General features: G+C 41.1%; 1 protein-coding gene across 1 annotated transcript in view; it reads right to left on the bottom strand.

Moving 5' to 3' along the window:
- Positions 1–931: 931 nt before the first annotated feature.
- Positions 932–17,460, bottom strand: part of SPOCK1 (SPARC (osteonectin), cwcv and kazal like domains proteoglycan 1) — a 257,041-nt gene continuing 240,512 nt past the window's right edge. Inside the window, exons 8-11 of the mRNA XM_085236770.1 lie at positions 11,132–11,353; positions 10,481–10,543; positions 5,282–5,419; positions 932–4,287 (exon numbers count right to left, since the gene is read on the bottom strand). Coding sequence (XP_085092896.1) covers positions 4,097–4,287; positions 5,282–5,419; positions 10,481–10,543; positions 11,132–11,353 — 614 coding nt within the window. The 3' untranslated portion in view covers positions 932–4,096. The remainder of the gene's footprint in view (positions 4,288–5,281; positions 5,420–10,480; positions 10,544–11,131; positions 11,354–17,460) is intronic.

Genomic DNA, 17,460 nt, shown 5'->3' on the forward strand with positions numbered 1-17,460 from the left:
TGTGAGCCTTTCAGCCCTCAGTGCCACAGTGTCTGACATCTGGTATGGCTCAATCACTTAAATGGGAAAGATCAAACATTTCAAAGGGCCTCCCTGGGTTTGGAAATGGAAAGCTCTTATCTCCTCAGACAGGTACAGCAGCTTGCTGGACAGCAGTGTGTTTTATCAATAGTAAAAACAAACCAATGAAGAATGTACATTTAACAGAAGTTTCAGGTGTGCTCTGGTCAGATTCTGCTCATAGTGGAGACAGCTCAGCCAGTGGTGTAAAGATAAGCTCTGTTAGATGAGATCACCATCTTTGAAAATGTATTTCATATTTTCATGTGGCAATTTAATATTGACAAAAATACTTGAATGTGCGGAGGAAAGGTGATGGAAGAACATTTGTAGTTCTGTAATTAGCACTGTAATGATGTTGGCTGTTTAAAGTTAGCTAACAAAATGGAACTGAAATTTAATAGCAGTTGTAAGTCAACCCCACCCCTCCCAGATGCACTGAATGCATTTTTGTCTTCACTTATGCTGTATGCAATGGTGTGACTGTCTCTGTTCATAAAACTGCCCCGGATTCCTACAGAAAAGACAAAGACATAACAATTTGCAAACTGGGGAGGAAATAACACTGAAAGTTTCTCCCACCCCTTCCTGCAGCTCATTTCCTTAAACAATGTATTTGAATTTAATTTGAGAAGTTCTGGTTTTGGTACAATCATTGCTTTCAGTTTGGTTTCATTTCTGCTTCTAAAATACAGCTTCCTAGAGACCTTACATTAACTTCACAGATTACAGATGACATTGAACAGAGGTAAGAGGTATAAACCAAATATAAAAGACCATCCATTTCCATGCATGATTAAATGCTGACTCAAGGTGCTGCTGTATTTTTGATCCCCAAAGTTTAATAAAATTCAAGACAGGCAATCGTGAGTCGCAGACAAATTAAAATTTATTGAGACAGACAAAAATGCAACTATTCCAGACTACAGTTAAGCATTTACAGTTAACCAAAGAAAGATAGCAAAATGTTCACATTCCACTTAACTCCTTATGGAAAAAGCATTCAGAATTTACTATGCAGTTCTACTTACTATGATAGCCTACATCCATCTACAGTAGGGACATCAAACTGAAACACGTAATATTTGGATCTCTTCTTACAGATCTACACATTAAACAGTAACGGACATCAACAGCATTGAGAAAAGTATAAAAAGACCAAAAACCACCTACTGTAGAAAGGGCTTTTCGATGTATAGTAACTGTACAAAGCAGTCTATGTATTAAAGGAACCTGAATGGCATATAGAAGGGGCTGCAATAAAAGCCAACAAATGTAGGAAGCTAAGCTTGGGTGAGCCACTGGTCTGTAGCGAGTGATGACCTCAGATCTATGTCATTTGTTGCTCAAAGGGAAAAATGCTACAAAACTTCTAATATCAAAATATTCCCATGCCAGAAATGTACACTGAGACTAGCAGACTAGGCTGGAGAGGCAAGGAGAAGCATTCACTAACAAACAGTGTTATTTTAAATATAAACTTTACATTTTCAATATAAACTGTAGAATAAATATTAAATAAACAGTCTTAACAGTTTAAAGTAATAGTATGGAATAGCTTGAAAAAAAAGATAAAGGAAAGAAAAGATTTCTTTGTGTTCACAGCAAAGGCCAGTAATGACCCAAAAAACCCAACTGTGCTGAAATCTGAACTCAAGGAGATTTTGATTTAACCACAGTAGTTAAAAGGACACCTTGAACCATAAAGCAATGCCTAACAGTATTTCATAGTCCCTAATATGAAAAGAAAATGAGATTAAAAATTGGTTTGTGTCTCTAAAAGAATGGGGCAACTCGGATTCCATTTTTCACAATGAGAAAATGTTTGAAAGGTCAATGACTTGATGCAGATGGGAAGTTCTGCTTTGGGAAGAAGAAAAAAAGAAAGAAATTAAATTAAGCTGCAAGCAAATTAAATCCTTTACAAAGCATGAAGAAGAAAAGGGCTTGATCTGACAAAGGATTGGTTCTTTTTAGATTTCTTGGCTGTTTTTATTTTAAAGAAATAAAACATTTTAGAGTTATTGTTTCGATATACACATGTAAGTGTATACATAAACTACAGGTCCCCCAAACACTGCACAGTGCTAGTGGATTTCAGCAGGGCTTTGTTAAACAGCTTCATGCTATTTGAGGCAAAAGGCAGTCTGAGCTGCCATTCAAGCACAGAGATCTGCTTGGTGTCTTCCTGGTGAGGCCCTACCCCATTATTTGATATTATTTTCTTTAAACTGTTATAGCTGCAGTCTTCTGAACTAGTCCATAATAAAAGTGTATTTTTCCAATGCTGATTTGGAACGGTCAGACATGCAAGATAAGATAGGATCAGGATGAGAATTGGATGCTGGTGGCACTTCTGCTGATGTAAACTGAAGGATGTCCACATTGTTTTACAAAGCATTATTTAACAGCTTTCATTTAAACAGTTGCAGACTTTGTACAAAAACCAGGAGGGCTGCAAGCTTGATCCTGGCATTCCTTGTGAGGGTTTGGTCGGACAGGCTGTGCCCTGGTGAGGTGGGGAGAGAAGGGATGGACTGTGTGCCCTCTGCAGTGATGCACATGGCTGGAAAAGCCATTTCAAAGGGGCACAGGAATGTAGAAAAATATGTAAGCATGGAGAGTGAGACCATGGGGGGAGGAGGGGAGTAAGCTGAAGGTAAATTTGTTCTGAAGAGTTTTTCTACAAAAAACAGCACCTACTCCACCACCACACAGTTTGTGTGTGGATGCACAGTGCTCTCCTTGGCTCGGTCCACTTAAAGCAAAAGTAATGAAAGGTCACCGCCGTATGTTCCTGCATCAGAGAACTACCATGGGAAAGGACACGGCAAATAATTTAATGTCAGTGTGCTGTGATACAATTGTAGAGCTATAAATACATGGCTGATGTGGAAGGGAACACAAATTGCATTTTAATACTATTCTTTTTGTATGTGCGTGTCAGGAGTGTGCAGCCTGTCAGGCTGAGCAGGAGTTATGCTTTTGAAGCGCTCCCACATCAAGTTGCTTTTTTAAACAGGCCAAATACATATTAACTATTTAAATTAAAGAAATGACAGCTTATTACTTTTGATGGTGAGTGGCTCTGAAAGCTGTGTAGAGCCTTGCAGTGAGGGATTGCTTACCAGGCAGCCTAGTGGTGTGTGAGCCTGCGTGCTGTCAGTGCAACACTGAGTGCAAAAGAGTTCAGCCAGATGCTGGGGAATGGCTATGGAAGTGGTTGTGGTGCTGCAAACTGATGAACATCTCTCTCCTCAAATACTTGGAAAGGCAGATGGATGCTGTTCCCTGCCTCCAGGGCTTGATTTGTGATAGCTGCAGGTTCTCAGCAGCTCTGAAGATCAGGGCTGTGGTATTTAACCCAGTAACAGTGGTAGAGAGCTGATCTGTGCTCTGGTGGGAGTTTGTTCTTCAGTGAGGTTGGACTAAACCTCTCAGACACATTCTCAAAGAATGTAAGGAAAATAAAATCCCACCCATGGGTTTCTTTCAGGATTAAACAACTGGTTCTAGGGAGCAAGAAATCACTACCCAAGGTATTTAATCAACTGGAGTGCAATAAATACTGAGTAGAAAAGGAGACGCCTCCTCTTCCTTTCCTGTGAAAGAAAAAGGATCGTTTGCGATATGATCCAGATAGCAATTTATGATACAAATTGACTGTGATAACATCTGATGGGTTTCTAAGCCTTGTACCAGTTTGCTGAGCCCTTCTGTGATTCTTCTTTCACGAGATGTGTGTCATAAGCTGTGCAACTGAGGATTAAGACATGAAATGGTTTTGGAACAAAATTCATTGCCCCCTGTGGATGGAACAAAAATCTCCCAAACCAACAGAATAAAAGCTGGATTCCAAACAGTCATTGCTGGGGAAAAAAAAAAAAAAGCAAGCAGTCTTCTAAATTAAATAGACTATACAAAATTAAACTCAGTAAAGAGGGAATATTTGTGCCAGGTACTCTCAGATACAATTGCACAGATATGATATGACTTGCAATATTGTGCAAAACGTGAGTCCTCGGAACAACGGGCACTACCATATATAACCAATTTCATCATCCTTATCGTCATCTTCATCTTCATCATCTTCATTAGCTGCTCTTACATGAATCTTCAGTTTCCCTTCTTTGTCTTTTTTTGTTGCTTCAGGTTCCTCTTCCAAATCATCCAGCAGCACAACAGATCCACCACTGCCAAAATCCCCTGAGGTTTCTTGCTCCTCTTCTGAAATAGGCAAGTGGGAACAGTCATTTCCTCATGTGTCACCGTATCACCTCGTACATCACTACCCTTGTCATTCAAGCCACTGGCATTTGCAATGTAACTTTTTTAATTAATTGGCTCAGTTGTTCATTAAACAATCTATAAATTTCACTTTTCCTCCTGAACTGAGTTAAATTTATATATTAATTTACTCTAGGAAATTTACTTGCGTGAAAAACTGCATCACTCTGCTCCCAGATGCTCAACTCATTTTAAGACTGACTCAGTTCATGTGCATGCAGGCCAGAAAATAACTACTTACAAATACTTTTAACTCATTTTGATTAAGTAGACCAGGTTAGAAATTCTGTAATTTGATTTTTATTTAAGTGCATAAAACACACTTTGCAAATACAGCTACTGAGCCTAAAACCCATGATGCAGTTCTGAGCATCCCAAACTTTCTTGGTCTCTGACTTTTTTCTTCTGAAATTACAACAGCTGCATCTACAGCCATCACTCAAGCACACCAAAGCAATGCCATGGAAATCCTGCCTGCCTAGGTAAGACAGCTAACTGGTGATTGTATATACCCCCACCGCGTTGTACAGTCAGCAATTTTCTTGGGCTTGATTGCTAATTTATAAGAATTTGTAGCTATTCTTCCTTTCTCTAGTAAGAGATTGTGAAGTCCCAAAGTACATAGAACAATATATTTAATAACCTTGCATAGCAGTCCTATAGCCTTAATTACAATATCAATGACATACCCCACACAAAACATCCTTTTAACACTGGCTACTGTGTGCTCCCTTCTGCTGTAGTCCCTCAGTCAGAAGGACAAATGTGTGTAAGGGCCCCATTTGTAACAGGAATTGGGAACCACGTGAGCACTTTGAACACAGCTACGTTTTGCTGTTGTCATTTGTGTTATCATACTTCATCTTACAGCAGTGGCAAGCCTTACAGTGATGTTAATTCCTTTGCTATCTGAGGAGAGCACATCATTACTCACCACAACTAACCGTCCCCTGCTTTCTCGAGCCAGCTATCTCATTGCCATACTTATCAACACACCAGCACTGCCCTGTGCTGCCGTGGCACTGAGTGGCTTTGTAATAACCTTCCTCATTGCACCGTGGGATGAAAGCACCTGAATAAAATACAAGACATAATCAGTAACACAAGCCTCTGTAGGATTAAGCAGGTCTATGATGGTATGTGATATGATGAGCTTGTTTATTTATATGAAAAGCTTCAGTGTTGGCAAGAAAACTCTTGTGACTAGCTAGTGCCTAAAAGGGAGCAGAAATTGTATATGATTAACTGTCTTGAGCCACCCTGGTCACTACACAGTGCATGGCTTTGTGATAGCACGCAGGGGCTGAAGGCATGTGCTCCTAAAGATGGGGCTCAGTCTGTCTCTGAATGATTAGCATTCCTGTGGTCTTGTTCAGATTTAACTCTAGGTTTTAAGCTTTTCTTCCCAACTGGAACATTACCCCAACTACATTAATTGTGCATTTTCCCTCCATTTGCACTCCTTCACTGTTTATCATATAAAAGTCTTTCCACAACACTGTAATTATCCCTGGAAGGTATCTGCCATCTGCTTGCTATACATACTCATCTCAAGCATTTCTGACTCACTGAGAGTTTCCATGCATAAAAGAATGCATAGAGGTTTTCAGAGAGGGACAACAGATACTGAAATCCTTAAATCTTCAGATTTGAAGCCTAAGGTTTATCTCACAAGAAAACCAACACAGTTTAGACTTGCAGAGTGTGCTTCGTTCTGGCTTCCAGACAGGTGAGCTCTTAGGAGAAACCCATTACTGCTCCCACCATTTGCAGCTGATATGGAAGAGGAAAAATTTTCTTCTATACAAAAAGCCTCTCTTGACCTTCAAGATTATTCCTATGGGAGGTCAATGCAGTCATTCTCCATTCTTTGCCAATAGCTTCAACTTGATACAAGGCAGAAACCCACCCTTGCCCCAAATTTCTCATCTCAAATGACTGTTGAGAAAGTATTTTTTGCTTTGTCAATGACACCCATGATTTACTGGTCACAGAGGAAGTTTTTAAACTAGTTTCGTGTGTACAGCATCTCTTCAGACAGCTCATGTGTCAGAGGGGTCATTTCCTCTACACTTACTAAAGAAAAAAAAAAAAAAGGTTCTAATCATCACATGCATACATTTACCTCTATAGAGATTTTTACAACCTAATGCTGACTGTTTAATCCCTTATTTCAGTTTTTTTTTTTGTTTTGTTTTTTTTTTTCATATTTACGCTCATATCCTCTCTCTTTTAAATGCTTCTGGTGTTTATCAGACTATTCAAAGGCTTGGAAAAAGTGCTCAAGTGCTGGTTTTCTGCTGGTAAGCTCCCCTCCTACATCAGCTGTACTTTTGGCTCTGGGGAATAACCAAGGGGAGGTGTGGGGGGGTCCTACGTGGCTCTGCAGCATAGGAAGGGAACAGCCTCAGTATTTCTGAACTGCCTCATCCTCTCTCTTGTCCTTGGGCAATGCAACCTCTACCTTTTCATAGAGTTTCACTACATTTCTTGTAAAGTATTAAAATGTTCCAAGATGACTGTAAAAGACATAGATTAAAAAAAAAAAATAAAAAAATAGCCCAGGCTCAATGCCATGATAGCTGTGTGGAAAGGAGTCATGCTTTGGGTCACAATGTAAAGTAGAATTCACTTCTGCAGAGGAAATGTGTGCCAATTGGGATGTAACACTGGGATGTTACATACTGAGCATCTTGGTGTCACGCTGTTTGCCAGCCATCAGGGAGAAGCCTGTGCAGGTGATAATCCAGTGCAGACAGAGCATCACTGGGAGCAAGTGGTGCACAAAAGGATGGCTCATCCTGTAAATCCTACCCAAATCAGCCCCTGTGTGCATTACAAATTAGCTCTGCCTACAAGTTTTGGTTGGAATTTTTCAGTGCTATTGAACTTGATTGGGCATCTAAGACCACACAAGCAATTTGGAAGGAAAAAGGAATTCCTGTTTCCTTTGTTTCCTCTCCCTTCTCTGTGTTTCTTGCACAGCCATCTCTGCGACCCTTTGTGGAGGGGACCACAATTTTACTATCCACCTTAGTTGATCCCCACTGCCTGCCTCGGGCCAGGGAGTCACACTTCCTCTGTCTTTCTCTGTTCCACACAGTATTTAATTATTCCCTGAAAACTGGAACAGCACTGCTGCACCTATATCCTCAGTATGGTTCTTTTTTGTTGTTGTTTTTCTTTTTTTTTCTTTTCTTTTTTTTTTTTTGCATTTTTCCTTATCTATATAACACTCCACATCCTTGGAGGACATGGGGAGAATAATTATATGCTAAAGATAGCAAAGCACATCGGTAAAAGCTAGACAGAATTAAGTGCCAGTTCCCTGTATTAGCTATTATGCCTGCTGAATTCACAAGGCTGAGATAGAAAAAAAAAAAACAGTGACAGGAGCAGAAATTTATTACCTTAGTGATGTGGGAGAAACATTATCAGGATGCACAGTTGTATGCTCTAAAAGTACACTCTCTGCAGTTAATTGTACTCTAGATAAATCTGGTAGGAAAAGATGAATAGTGCTGTTTACTTTTTAATTCAGTCCCCTGGGATGCTTGGCTCTATTTGAAAGTCTCCAAATTCAACATATCTAATGGCAATGGCTTTGAAGTACTTTGCTGCAAGTGTCATGTGTGTTGATAGAACAAAATATCAAAAGTCATCATTTTTTATCAATGGATACAAATGAACAGAAATCTTCCTCGTGCACGCTGTTCAGACTGTAAATGCTGTGCTCTATATGTCAAAGGCAGAGAAGGAAAGAGAATAACTAAAGACGAGTTTCTCTGAAAAGACTCATCTCATTTCAGTCTCTGCTGTTGCTACAAGTGGTGGTTTTTGTCATGTGTATGTCTCATTTTCCATTTACATGATTTTCAGTGAAAAGGCATTTTTTTCCCCCCCTACTATATAAATAACGATGAGATCAGATTAAAATCTCACAGACAGGTGTCGTTATGCAGGCAGTCTCAAGGCAGGTGAAGCACAAAGCTCTTCCCTATATTATTTTCTAGCTTGTTGAACATTCTGTGCCTGACGCTTGGTTTGTTGAGCTTACCCACTTTTACCCTTTATTTTTTTGGATGTGGTTGACTTGAATTTATTTGTAGTGAGGGATCACTGTAATGTTGTCACTTTGCTCTTATTATTGTGATCTGCTTTCAGGGCCATGCAGTACAACTGCCTGAATGTTGCCTACCTACAGTACCATCATTATTTATCCCCTGCACTACAACAAACCCCTTATTTCAGCCTAGATGATATTTACTGTATTAAGCAAATAACAGCGATGCATAAAATAACTATGGGACAGTGAAAGTTATCTGTTAGGACCTGGGCTTCTTATTCTTTCAGGTGACTTTGAAATCATGAGACCCATGAGGCTGACAACACAGTGGCTTCCTCCACTATGACACGCATTTGAATGAAAAAAAGCAAAACATTTATGGAATGTAGCACACATACAACAGAGTGATCAATCCTGCCTTCGCTCCCACAGTGATGCACAGCAGGAGCTGCAACTCTGAAACATCTTAATCTTTATGCAAACGTGCTATGAAAAGATGATGGAACAAAACCAGAGGCCCTGTGGCCTTTAGGAATATTCTTACTTTAAACCACACAATCCATGCTGGAATTGTTCGTGTTACCTGAACCTTGAACCCAAAGCACTAGCTTCTAGGAACAGCAAGGTTTGGCAAAGATGAAGTTTGCTCAGGGTCTGCTAACGAGTATCTAGAAACATCAGACCACAATCTGAGAGCAGCCTGAAGTCTGAAATTTGTTTCAGCAGAGTTGCTGTGTGTGCTCTGTACCACAGCTTGAAAAATGCTGGTGAAAAACACAGTACTAAGGATGGCAGTGTGGGTCTGCATCAAGCCAGGCTCTGTCTCCCGGGGTGAAATTCAGTTTGTCCTGTAAGCATAGGCTTCAACCCGTGCCGAGATGCCTCACGTGGCTTGACTCTATGTGCATGAATGTGCTGGGATAGAAGCTTCACTGAGATCCACTATGTAAACTCTACACTGTGTAATAATGCATTCTAAGAGATGAAATTGGTTACCTTAAAGTTACCCAGTTTGACCATCTGAATGTTTAGCGAGAATTCATTTCATCTAATTTTAAATATCTAGCAGAGCAGTGTAAGTTCTAAGATGCATCAGTTCTGTAGTGCTAGAATGTGATGGAAAGTACAATGATGGTAGCAGGGTGGTAAAGTCTTGGCTACAGCAAATGAGGATGAGCCCAAACACAACAGCCCCAGACAAAAAAACAAACGAACTGCTTACCTTTGGAAGGCCCCAGGTATGCAGGAATCTCTAAGGAGATAACTTCACCTCCACTGCTACCCCTTAAATGAGGGCTGGGAAGGGGTGGGTCCTGGCTCCACCCCTTCCAGTTGCTCAGCTGCATTGCATGCACCTGAGTTCCCCTGGGCTGGCCCTGCCTTCCCACCAGCTGCTCAATCACTGGTTCAGGCTGTGACTTAGCATTTCTGCTACAGGCTCCCAGTAGTTGGCAGAGAGGGGGACTGGCACAACCAGGAGCAGGATTCGATGATCCCTTCCAACTCAGGATATTCTATGGTTCTACCACACCTTAGAGCACGGATCATACTAGTGGGATACATTAGATGAGATGACGTAAGGTCCTATTCTCATAGACTTGATCTGAGTGTCATATACACAGAATACACTGAAATGCTTTTAAACATTAGACAGAACTGAGCCCCAGGGTATACACGTGTTGTGCCATGGCTGGAGGAAGCCACGAACCCACTGGTGATGAACTGTTGCCCCTTCAGTCAAAGATGGGAGGATGAGTATCAAGCAACCTCTGGCTTAGTGCTGCCCTACCAGCTGATGAGGGCAATATTAAGCTCTGCTCAGATGAGGTTTAATATTTCTGGTTGGCTGTAAATTAGTTCTGAACCTGTTGCCATGCTGACATCTGTTCTGTATGTTGCTATCTCATGATTTGTTTAATTTCATAGTGTCAGGACTAAACTCTGTAGAGCATATTCCTGATTCAAAACATTATTCTCTAATTGAAAAACCATTACTGCATATAAAGTTACAATAATCACAGAAGCTTTAATTAGTTGAGTAAATGAATGGCAAGTAATCGAACTTACCCAGCAGACTCTTCCCTCTACTGAGCTTTTGAATTCTATTCATTTCATTCTGGCAAGGAAGACCTAAAATATAATGTATGAGAATCAGTTTCCAGATGGTACAGGACAGAATCTAATGACTGGATTCACTGCTGACATGAAATGTAGACTATGGTACACCTGGGAATGAAAGAAGCCCATATGCTGGTACTGTACTGCAAAACAAATTTATGTCATTAGCTCTACTAATTAAAAAAAAGTAATTGCAACACACTGCGTCTGAGAAAAGAGTTTGAGGGCCAGTTTCAGTGTTAAACTGGTTTTCCTTTCTTTTCACCAAACTGACAAACTGCCAGGCCTTTAATTTTTATTTGCTAATAGACTAGTTTCTGCATTAATAAGGGAGTATGTTCTTGAGCTTTCTATTAGCAATAGAGCCTATTTCTAGACTGTTTGCTGGCACTTAGTACTGCTTTGTTTTAATCATCAGGGAATGTTAATATAGTTCATCTGTGACATTAAGCATTGTTACACAATGCCCTTTTACACCAGACCTAGAGACACCAGCTCTGTAATGCAACTGAATACCAATTACCCTACAAAGAGGTCAATCAATTTAAACTCTAGGAGACCCAAACAACTTCTCTTTGTACTGCAAATTGTACAACTTACCACCTGGCTTCTGGAAGCAGTAACACCACTCATTGTTGGAAAGCTTTCCATCTTTGAAGGAGTCACAGGAGTTGAAGAGAGGTTTGACGCACGGCTCGTACTTATCCAGATAAATGGCACTGATCTCTGAGGGATCCAGCAGCAGGTCGTAGTTCATGTCAAGTTTGTTGAACATCCAGCCTAAGGAGTCCTTACAGATTGGAAGGATGCTGGTGTCAAATCCTGTAAGAAAACAGGCAAATATCCCCAGCTGAATCCCAGCATGCTTGCAGCACAGTAATCACTGCTAAGTCGAAGCCATCCTAATTTTTTTTGGTTGGACTGTGAACATTAACCTGGCTTGGTCAAACCAGACCAAATTCTCAGACTGAATTCACTCTATTTTCCAGGCTGAGTCCAAATGCAACTTAAATCCTGTTTCCAAGATCTGTTCCTAGTTCCCTGATCAACTTATTTCCTAGTATGCTATCACCTTCCACCTCTCAGCCAAACTTTTGTCTCTTCAGAACCTTGCCTCTGGCAGTGGTCAACAACATGCTTTGACCTGAATTGTGAGCTGGTGTGGGGAGTTGGGGGGAAGAAGGGAGGAGGCATCTCCTTTGCCTGAACTCCTCTGAAGAATGGCTGTGCTTCACCTGGGAACTCCATAGAACTGTGTGAGATCTTGAACACCACGCCAGCACTATTTGTCCTTGCCTGCTCCAGGATTGTGCAGCAAAACAGGATTCTGCTCTTCCAGCACTTTGGAAACCATCATCATCATTCATTTTAATAGCCCAAAGCCTTAAAAGAAAGACTGCAACAGCAGCGGTACCACCGGAAGGCCAAGTCATGCATATGGATACCCACAATGTATATGAGATGCATGTGTCAGTATTTTGCAGTCTCCACAAAACCAGTGGCATTGCCTTCTTTCACAACCAAGACAGAGCATTATAAATCCATACTGTCACTGCATTTTTAATGCTTGGTGCAAACATGGATTAATTTCCAAATTATTTATGATGCAATAGAGTACATTAGTTATCTAGTGCTAGTAAATCTCAGAATAAGGATCTCAGTTTCAGCAAGGACATGCATACATTGGAGGGGGATTTATGTGCTCAGGGGGTACCTGAACCATGTGCTTGCACTGAACAGCATGCCTGAGCACCATTCATCCTGCTATGGACCACGTGAAGCAGCCCAATGGGCTTTTTCCTTTTGTTGCATCTTTCGTTGAACGAGGTCAAGCTTAGCCTTCTCTGCTGTAAGTGTCAAGTCCCATTTCTAGATGCTGCTTTGTTAACATGAAACCTAAGATGTTGCTGGAATCACGCTGACAGTTTGTCCAGGCTCTGCAGCCTACCTGCTATTTTTAAAGCATGAATCCAAAGGAGGGCAATGCTTTGTGCTGGAAGCTCTGTGTTTTGTATGCAACTGCAGCTGAAGGTTGTCAGTGACATGAAGAACAATCAGAAGGGTTAACTAATGGGAAGGTTTATGTCATTTATAATACATGTTTCTCAGAGAAAGGAAGAGGGTAACACCATTTCCTCGGGGCTAGAGGCAGTGCAGGCAGGGAAGAGAGAGATCATGCTGAACATTTCATCACATTTTTGTGCTGTTATCTCCTCTAATGTTATCTAATTGAGTTTGAGCACAGTGAAAAAGAAAAAGGCTGTACGACTAGGGGTAGGGAGGGAGCCTGCTTGCCTTGCTGAAGCAATTAGGACTGTTCACTTCAATTATTTAATTCATCGGAAGAAGACAAGTAGGATTTGGTCACTGTACAATCTCTTGTTGAGTGAAATGCCTTCAGAACCCTGACTTGGCCTTAACAGAGCTCAGAGGTGGTGGCTGATGCCTTGTGGGGGTGCGTACTGCACTCCACAGGACAGCTTGAAGGCAGCCAGACAAGGCATGATATTTAGTTGTGCGGTGGGACCACTACATGCTTAGGCTGGCCCCATTCAACAGCTTCCAGGAAAGAAACATACGGGTTCTGCTGGCTGTTTTTTTCCTGCGCAGATGCCCTCTCTGGTAACAGCCCTTGTGCCTTGTTGTGACACTTTGGTGAGTAGCTACAAGGTCTGCTGTGCAAGCAGCTCAACATGGCACATTTTGTCTAGCCCTGTGGCTCTCTGAAGGCCATCTCCTAACTGCTAAGGATCTAGGCAGGGAGAAGGAGATGCTGGCATGAACTTGCCCCCTTCAGTGTCTTTGGGTTACTTCTGCTCTCTGCTGGAAGTCTCAATTTGTGTGCACAACATGCACACAGGGATACCACCACTGTGCCCTCAGCACTGAGCTGTCGGAGCAGATCACTGGATGGTGAGTGATGTGAACGTGAAGCTGCTTTGTGACATATCATCAGGGCTTGAATGCAAGATACAATCATGAAAGGTCACTTACGAAGACAGTTAATTACATTAGATGAAGAGGTTTTGATTGTAATTTCCTGTAAACAAGGGAGCTTTCACTCCTGCCACCAGAGTTCCAGATGAGGTTTATTAAGAGGCTGTGCTATTAAGCAGTGCTGTATATTAGGCAGTGTGGGTTGGAAGTCTTTAAATATTACAGCAGTAGGTGCAATAGAGAACCCTCAGCTAGTGGGTTATTATCAGTGAAAAGGCCAATTCTTTAATTGTCCTTCAGCGTGTGGCTGAAGGTGAATAGCAGTGTCTACCACCACTTCACACTGTCTCCTGGTAAAAGCTACTATCCATGAACTGCTAGGAGTCGTAGAACACACCTCTCAACAAATATGATGCAATATGTGGGATGAAATAAACCACATACTGTAATGCTGTAGTCAGTTGAGTGCTCAGTTAGCAGGCTGGAATTTTACCACTGCAGACCTGACCTATCAGCAGCCTCAGTGAGATCTTTTCTGTGCATCAGCTCAGCACCACACTTCCTATGCTGAGAAGCAAGAGGATGGAGAAGGCTTCATATCCCTGCTGTTGGCAGAGGCTGTCAATACAGATGCCAATTAGTGTCGGTTGTGGTGGCTGCCCTCATCTGGACACCTGGTCAGTGGGTAACCATTGAAACCACTGCACCTCCCATTCTGACTGACAGCTGTACAGCATCCTAACAACCTTCAGACACTGCAGTTCTGGAGTGAATTCACACTAGTGACCTACATGTGAAAGTCTCAATGTCCCATTAACACCTACAATGCTCCACCTTCTCTGCATTAAAGTGAAATTAAAAAAAAAAAATCTTTAAGGGAAAATCATAATTAAAAATAAACACACCTTATGGCACATAAAATTATTTTCCCTCTTCAAGCATTGACTTACATGAGCCAGATTTATTTTATTAAAGTATACTAGACTTAAACTAGCAGGGGAATAATTAACCTAATTTCCCCTATCACTTAAAATAAAGGAAGGAGGAGAAGAAACATTCCCCAGAAAAGATCCTTTATATTGCATAGATCTCTAGAACAAGAAAAACAACTCCCACTCCAACTAAAGAAACTATCAGTTATAGCTTGGAAACGTTATGAATTATCAACAGGCTCAGGAGCAATTTGAACCTGATCTTAGTACCTAATTAGTTTTATTATTTCTTGTTTCAAAGCATGTCCCTGAGTTGCTGATATTACTTATTGAAGAGATTTCAATTGCACAAAGACTGTGGAAGACAGAGCTCCCTGACTGCAGTGCTTTGTTGGGATCTCGCAGGTAGCACGTTGAATGGAGGCTGGAGATTTGAAGCACAAAAAAAACAAACAACAAAACAAAACAAAAAACCAAACAAAAAAAACCAAGCACTTTTTTCTTCACCTAGGGGTGAAATTAATACACTCGAAGAGCTTATTTACACTCACAGTAACATCTTGAAAATGTAATGCAGCATAGAGAGATCTCTGCTGGAGTACCTCCTCTAGACAGCTGATGTGTCCGAGGCATCTTCGTCATCACATCCCACCATCTGTTCTCTTACTGCCACGGGGGCATTCCCAAAATGGATTACTTTGAGGGTGTATGGATATGCCTTTAACACTCTACAAACACAACCAAACCAGTTTGGTTTAATGAAGACATCAGCCTGGTGAGGAAGGGAGGACATGCAGAGCAGTAAAAAAAAAAAAAACCAAAAAAAAAAACACGACAATGTGTGTGTGTCCTGTTTGCCATGATTCACATGGATGTATTTTTCAGTTTGGATATATGAACTCCATTTTGAATTTTAAGCCCTATTTAAGATGTCTTTCATTCTTAACAAATGTTTGAAACTGATGTTAGAAGAAGGCAGATCCTGCTGTCTGTACTCTGTGTCTATTTTCTGGGCTTCTGGAGAGAACTGAAGCAAATTTGGCACATGCAGACCCATTCAAGGAAACTACTGCAATCTCTTTAAAAGAAAAATAAGCCTAAGTTTTGTAGTATTTAGAGATGATTTGGGCATCTTAACTCAGAAAGTTTCTTGTGCTTTTTTTTTTTTTTCCTCCAATTGACACCATGAAAATAAGAAAACGTGCTGAACTAAGTCAACAGTCTGAAAATGAACATTGTTGAAATCAAGCGTTTAAGATCATTAATGCAGCCTTTCATATCAAGGCTGCCAGGAATAAAACTGAACTAAAAAGAGATAACAGCTCCTCTGTGAATCACAGCAAACACTGTGGAATTGCCAGGAAAGTTTCTTACTGAAATTGTTTCAGCAAAAAACCCACCACCTTTAGGGATGGAGCTTATCTTTGGCCTTTGGTAAGCTGCTTCTGAGCAGCTCAGGGGTCATCTGCATGAGAAGCAGCCTTTTGAAAAGTCTGATGAAACAGGACTTCATGTGCTTCTGGGCATGAAGTACTCTAAAAAAAGTTTGCTATCTCTGGGGTTTTCTGTTGTTGGGGTCTGAAGGGGATTCGCATCTTGAAGCTGTAATTGCCTGCACATCCAGTTGTCTTTGTGCTATGGTTCAGCTTCCTTTACATAAGAATGTTTAAGAAATATGTAGGACCTGCTTCTAAGACACTGACTTTAAGTATTATTCTAAGTAAGGAACTGATGAAAAAGTTTACACAGACTGTTGCTTATTTTCTCACCTACTTTTAAGATTCAGTTATGTGACATTAATGAGGTTTGCTTACAGTTCTGAGCAGTATAGCCTGGGGTGAATTCTGTCTTTTTAGGAAGAGCAGTTTCTTTCTACTCTTTAATGCTATAACACGATGGATAGTAAAGCAATAATAGCAGGGTGGCACAATCCTAGGCTGCAGCAAATGAGCATAAGCTCCAATGTAGTAACCATAGACACAGAAACAAAAGAAAAAAACCTTCTTACCTTTGGAAGACCTCATGTACACAAGAATCTCCAAGGAGATACCTTCACCTCCACTGCCAACCCTTAAATGAGGGCTGGGAAGGGGTGAATCCTGGCTCCACCCCTTCTGGGCACTGCATGCACCTGAGCTCCCTTGGGCTGGCCCTACCATCCCACCAGGTGCTCTATCACTGCTTCAGGCCATGGCTGAGCATTTCTGCTATGCACACAAACTCAAAAGTAGCACAAGAGTGCAAGTGCAGACACAGACCAACAGTAAATGCTTATCCCAGTGTGCTGGGTCAGGTCTACTGCACGTTCAGCCCCTCTCACACTACTGTACAACTAAGTGCAAGGGTCAGAAGACAGTAAAAGGAGCAGTTGACCAAATTCTTGAAATTATGTGTGTGTGGACCCCAGCTTTAAGAAGCTCACCCCAGAGAAGGAGGGCAGTTAGCTGAAGGTGAGTCACACAGACAGATAAAACCTGAGCATCCTACTTTGTAACCCAGGGCCCCTGTGATTTGGGACAGGCTGTTTAAAAGGATTAATGAGTCCTCACAGAAAATAAATTCACATCTGCTCTCTGATGAAGATGACCTCTTTTGCTGCTGTTATCTGAATCTTTCCTTTCCCTGGTGGGTAAATGACATCAAAATCAGTCATGTTGGCTTAACCCACAGAGAGTAAATGTCCTCTAAACTGTTCATTTTCTTCATTTCTTAAAAAAAAAAATCATAAAAGGAGGCAAAGATGCTGTTACTATATACCTGGGACACACCAGATTCCAGCTTTCCACACCATTTAGCTATTCCATCTCTGTGGTTACTATCTGGATATTGTTATTTTTCTTTTTCTTCCACAAGGCATTAGCAAGAAATTGTAAAATAAAATCTGAAGTGGGTCCTTCTCAGCTTTAGCATAGTCTTCTGTTTGCTTGTGTGCTGTATTTTTGGCACATGTCCTCTGGGGACAAGCAGAGACCACTGTCCATCCCCAAGAAGTGTCTGGGGACAGCCAAAATGATTTGAAGGGTCATGGGGTTTTCTGTACAGACACAAACTATATAATGC

This window comes from Meleagris gallopavo, chromosome 15 (genome assembly GCF_905368555.1).
Source record: "Meleagris gallopavo chromosome 15, MGAL_WU_HG_1.1, whole genome shotgun sequence".
Classification (NCBI taxonomy): Eukaryota; Metazoa; Chordata; class Aves; order Galliformes; family Phasianidae; genus Meleagris; species Meleagris gallopavo.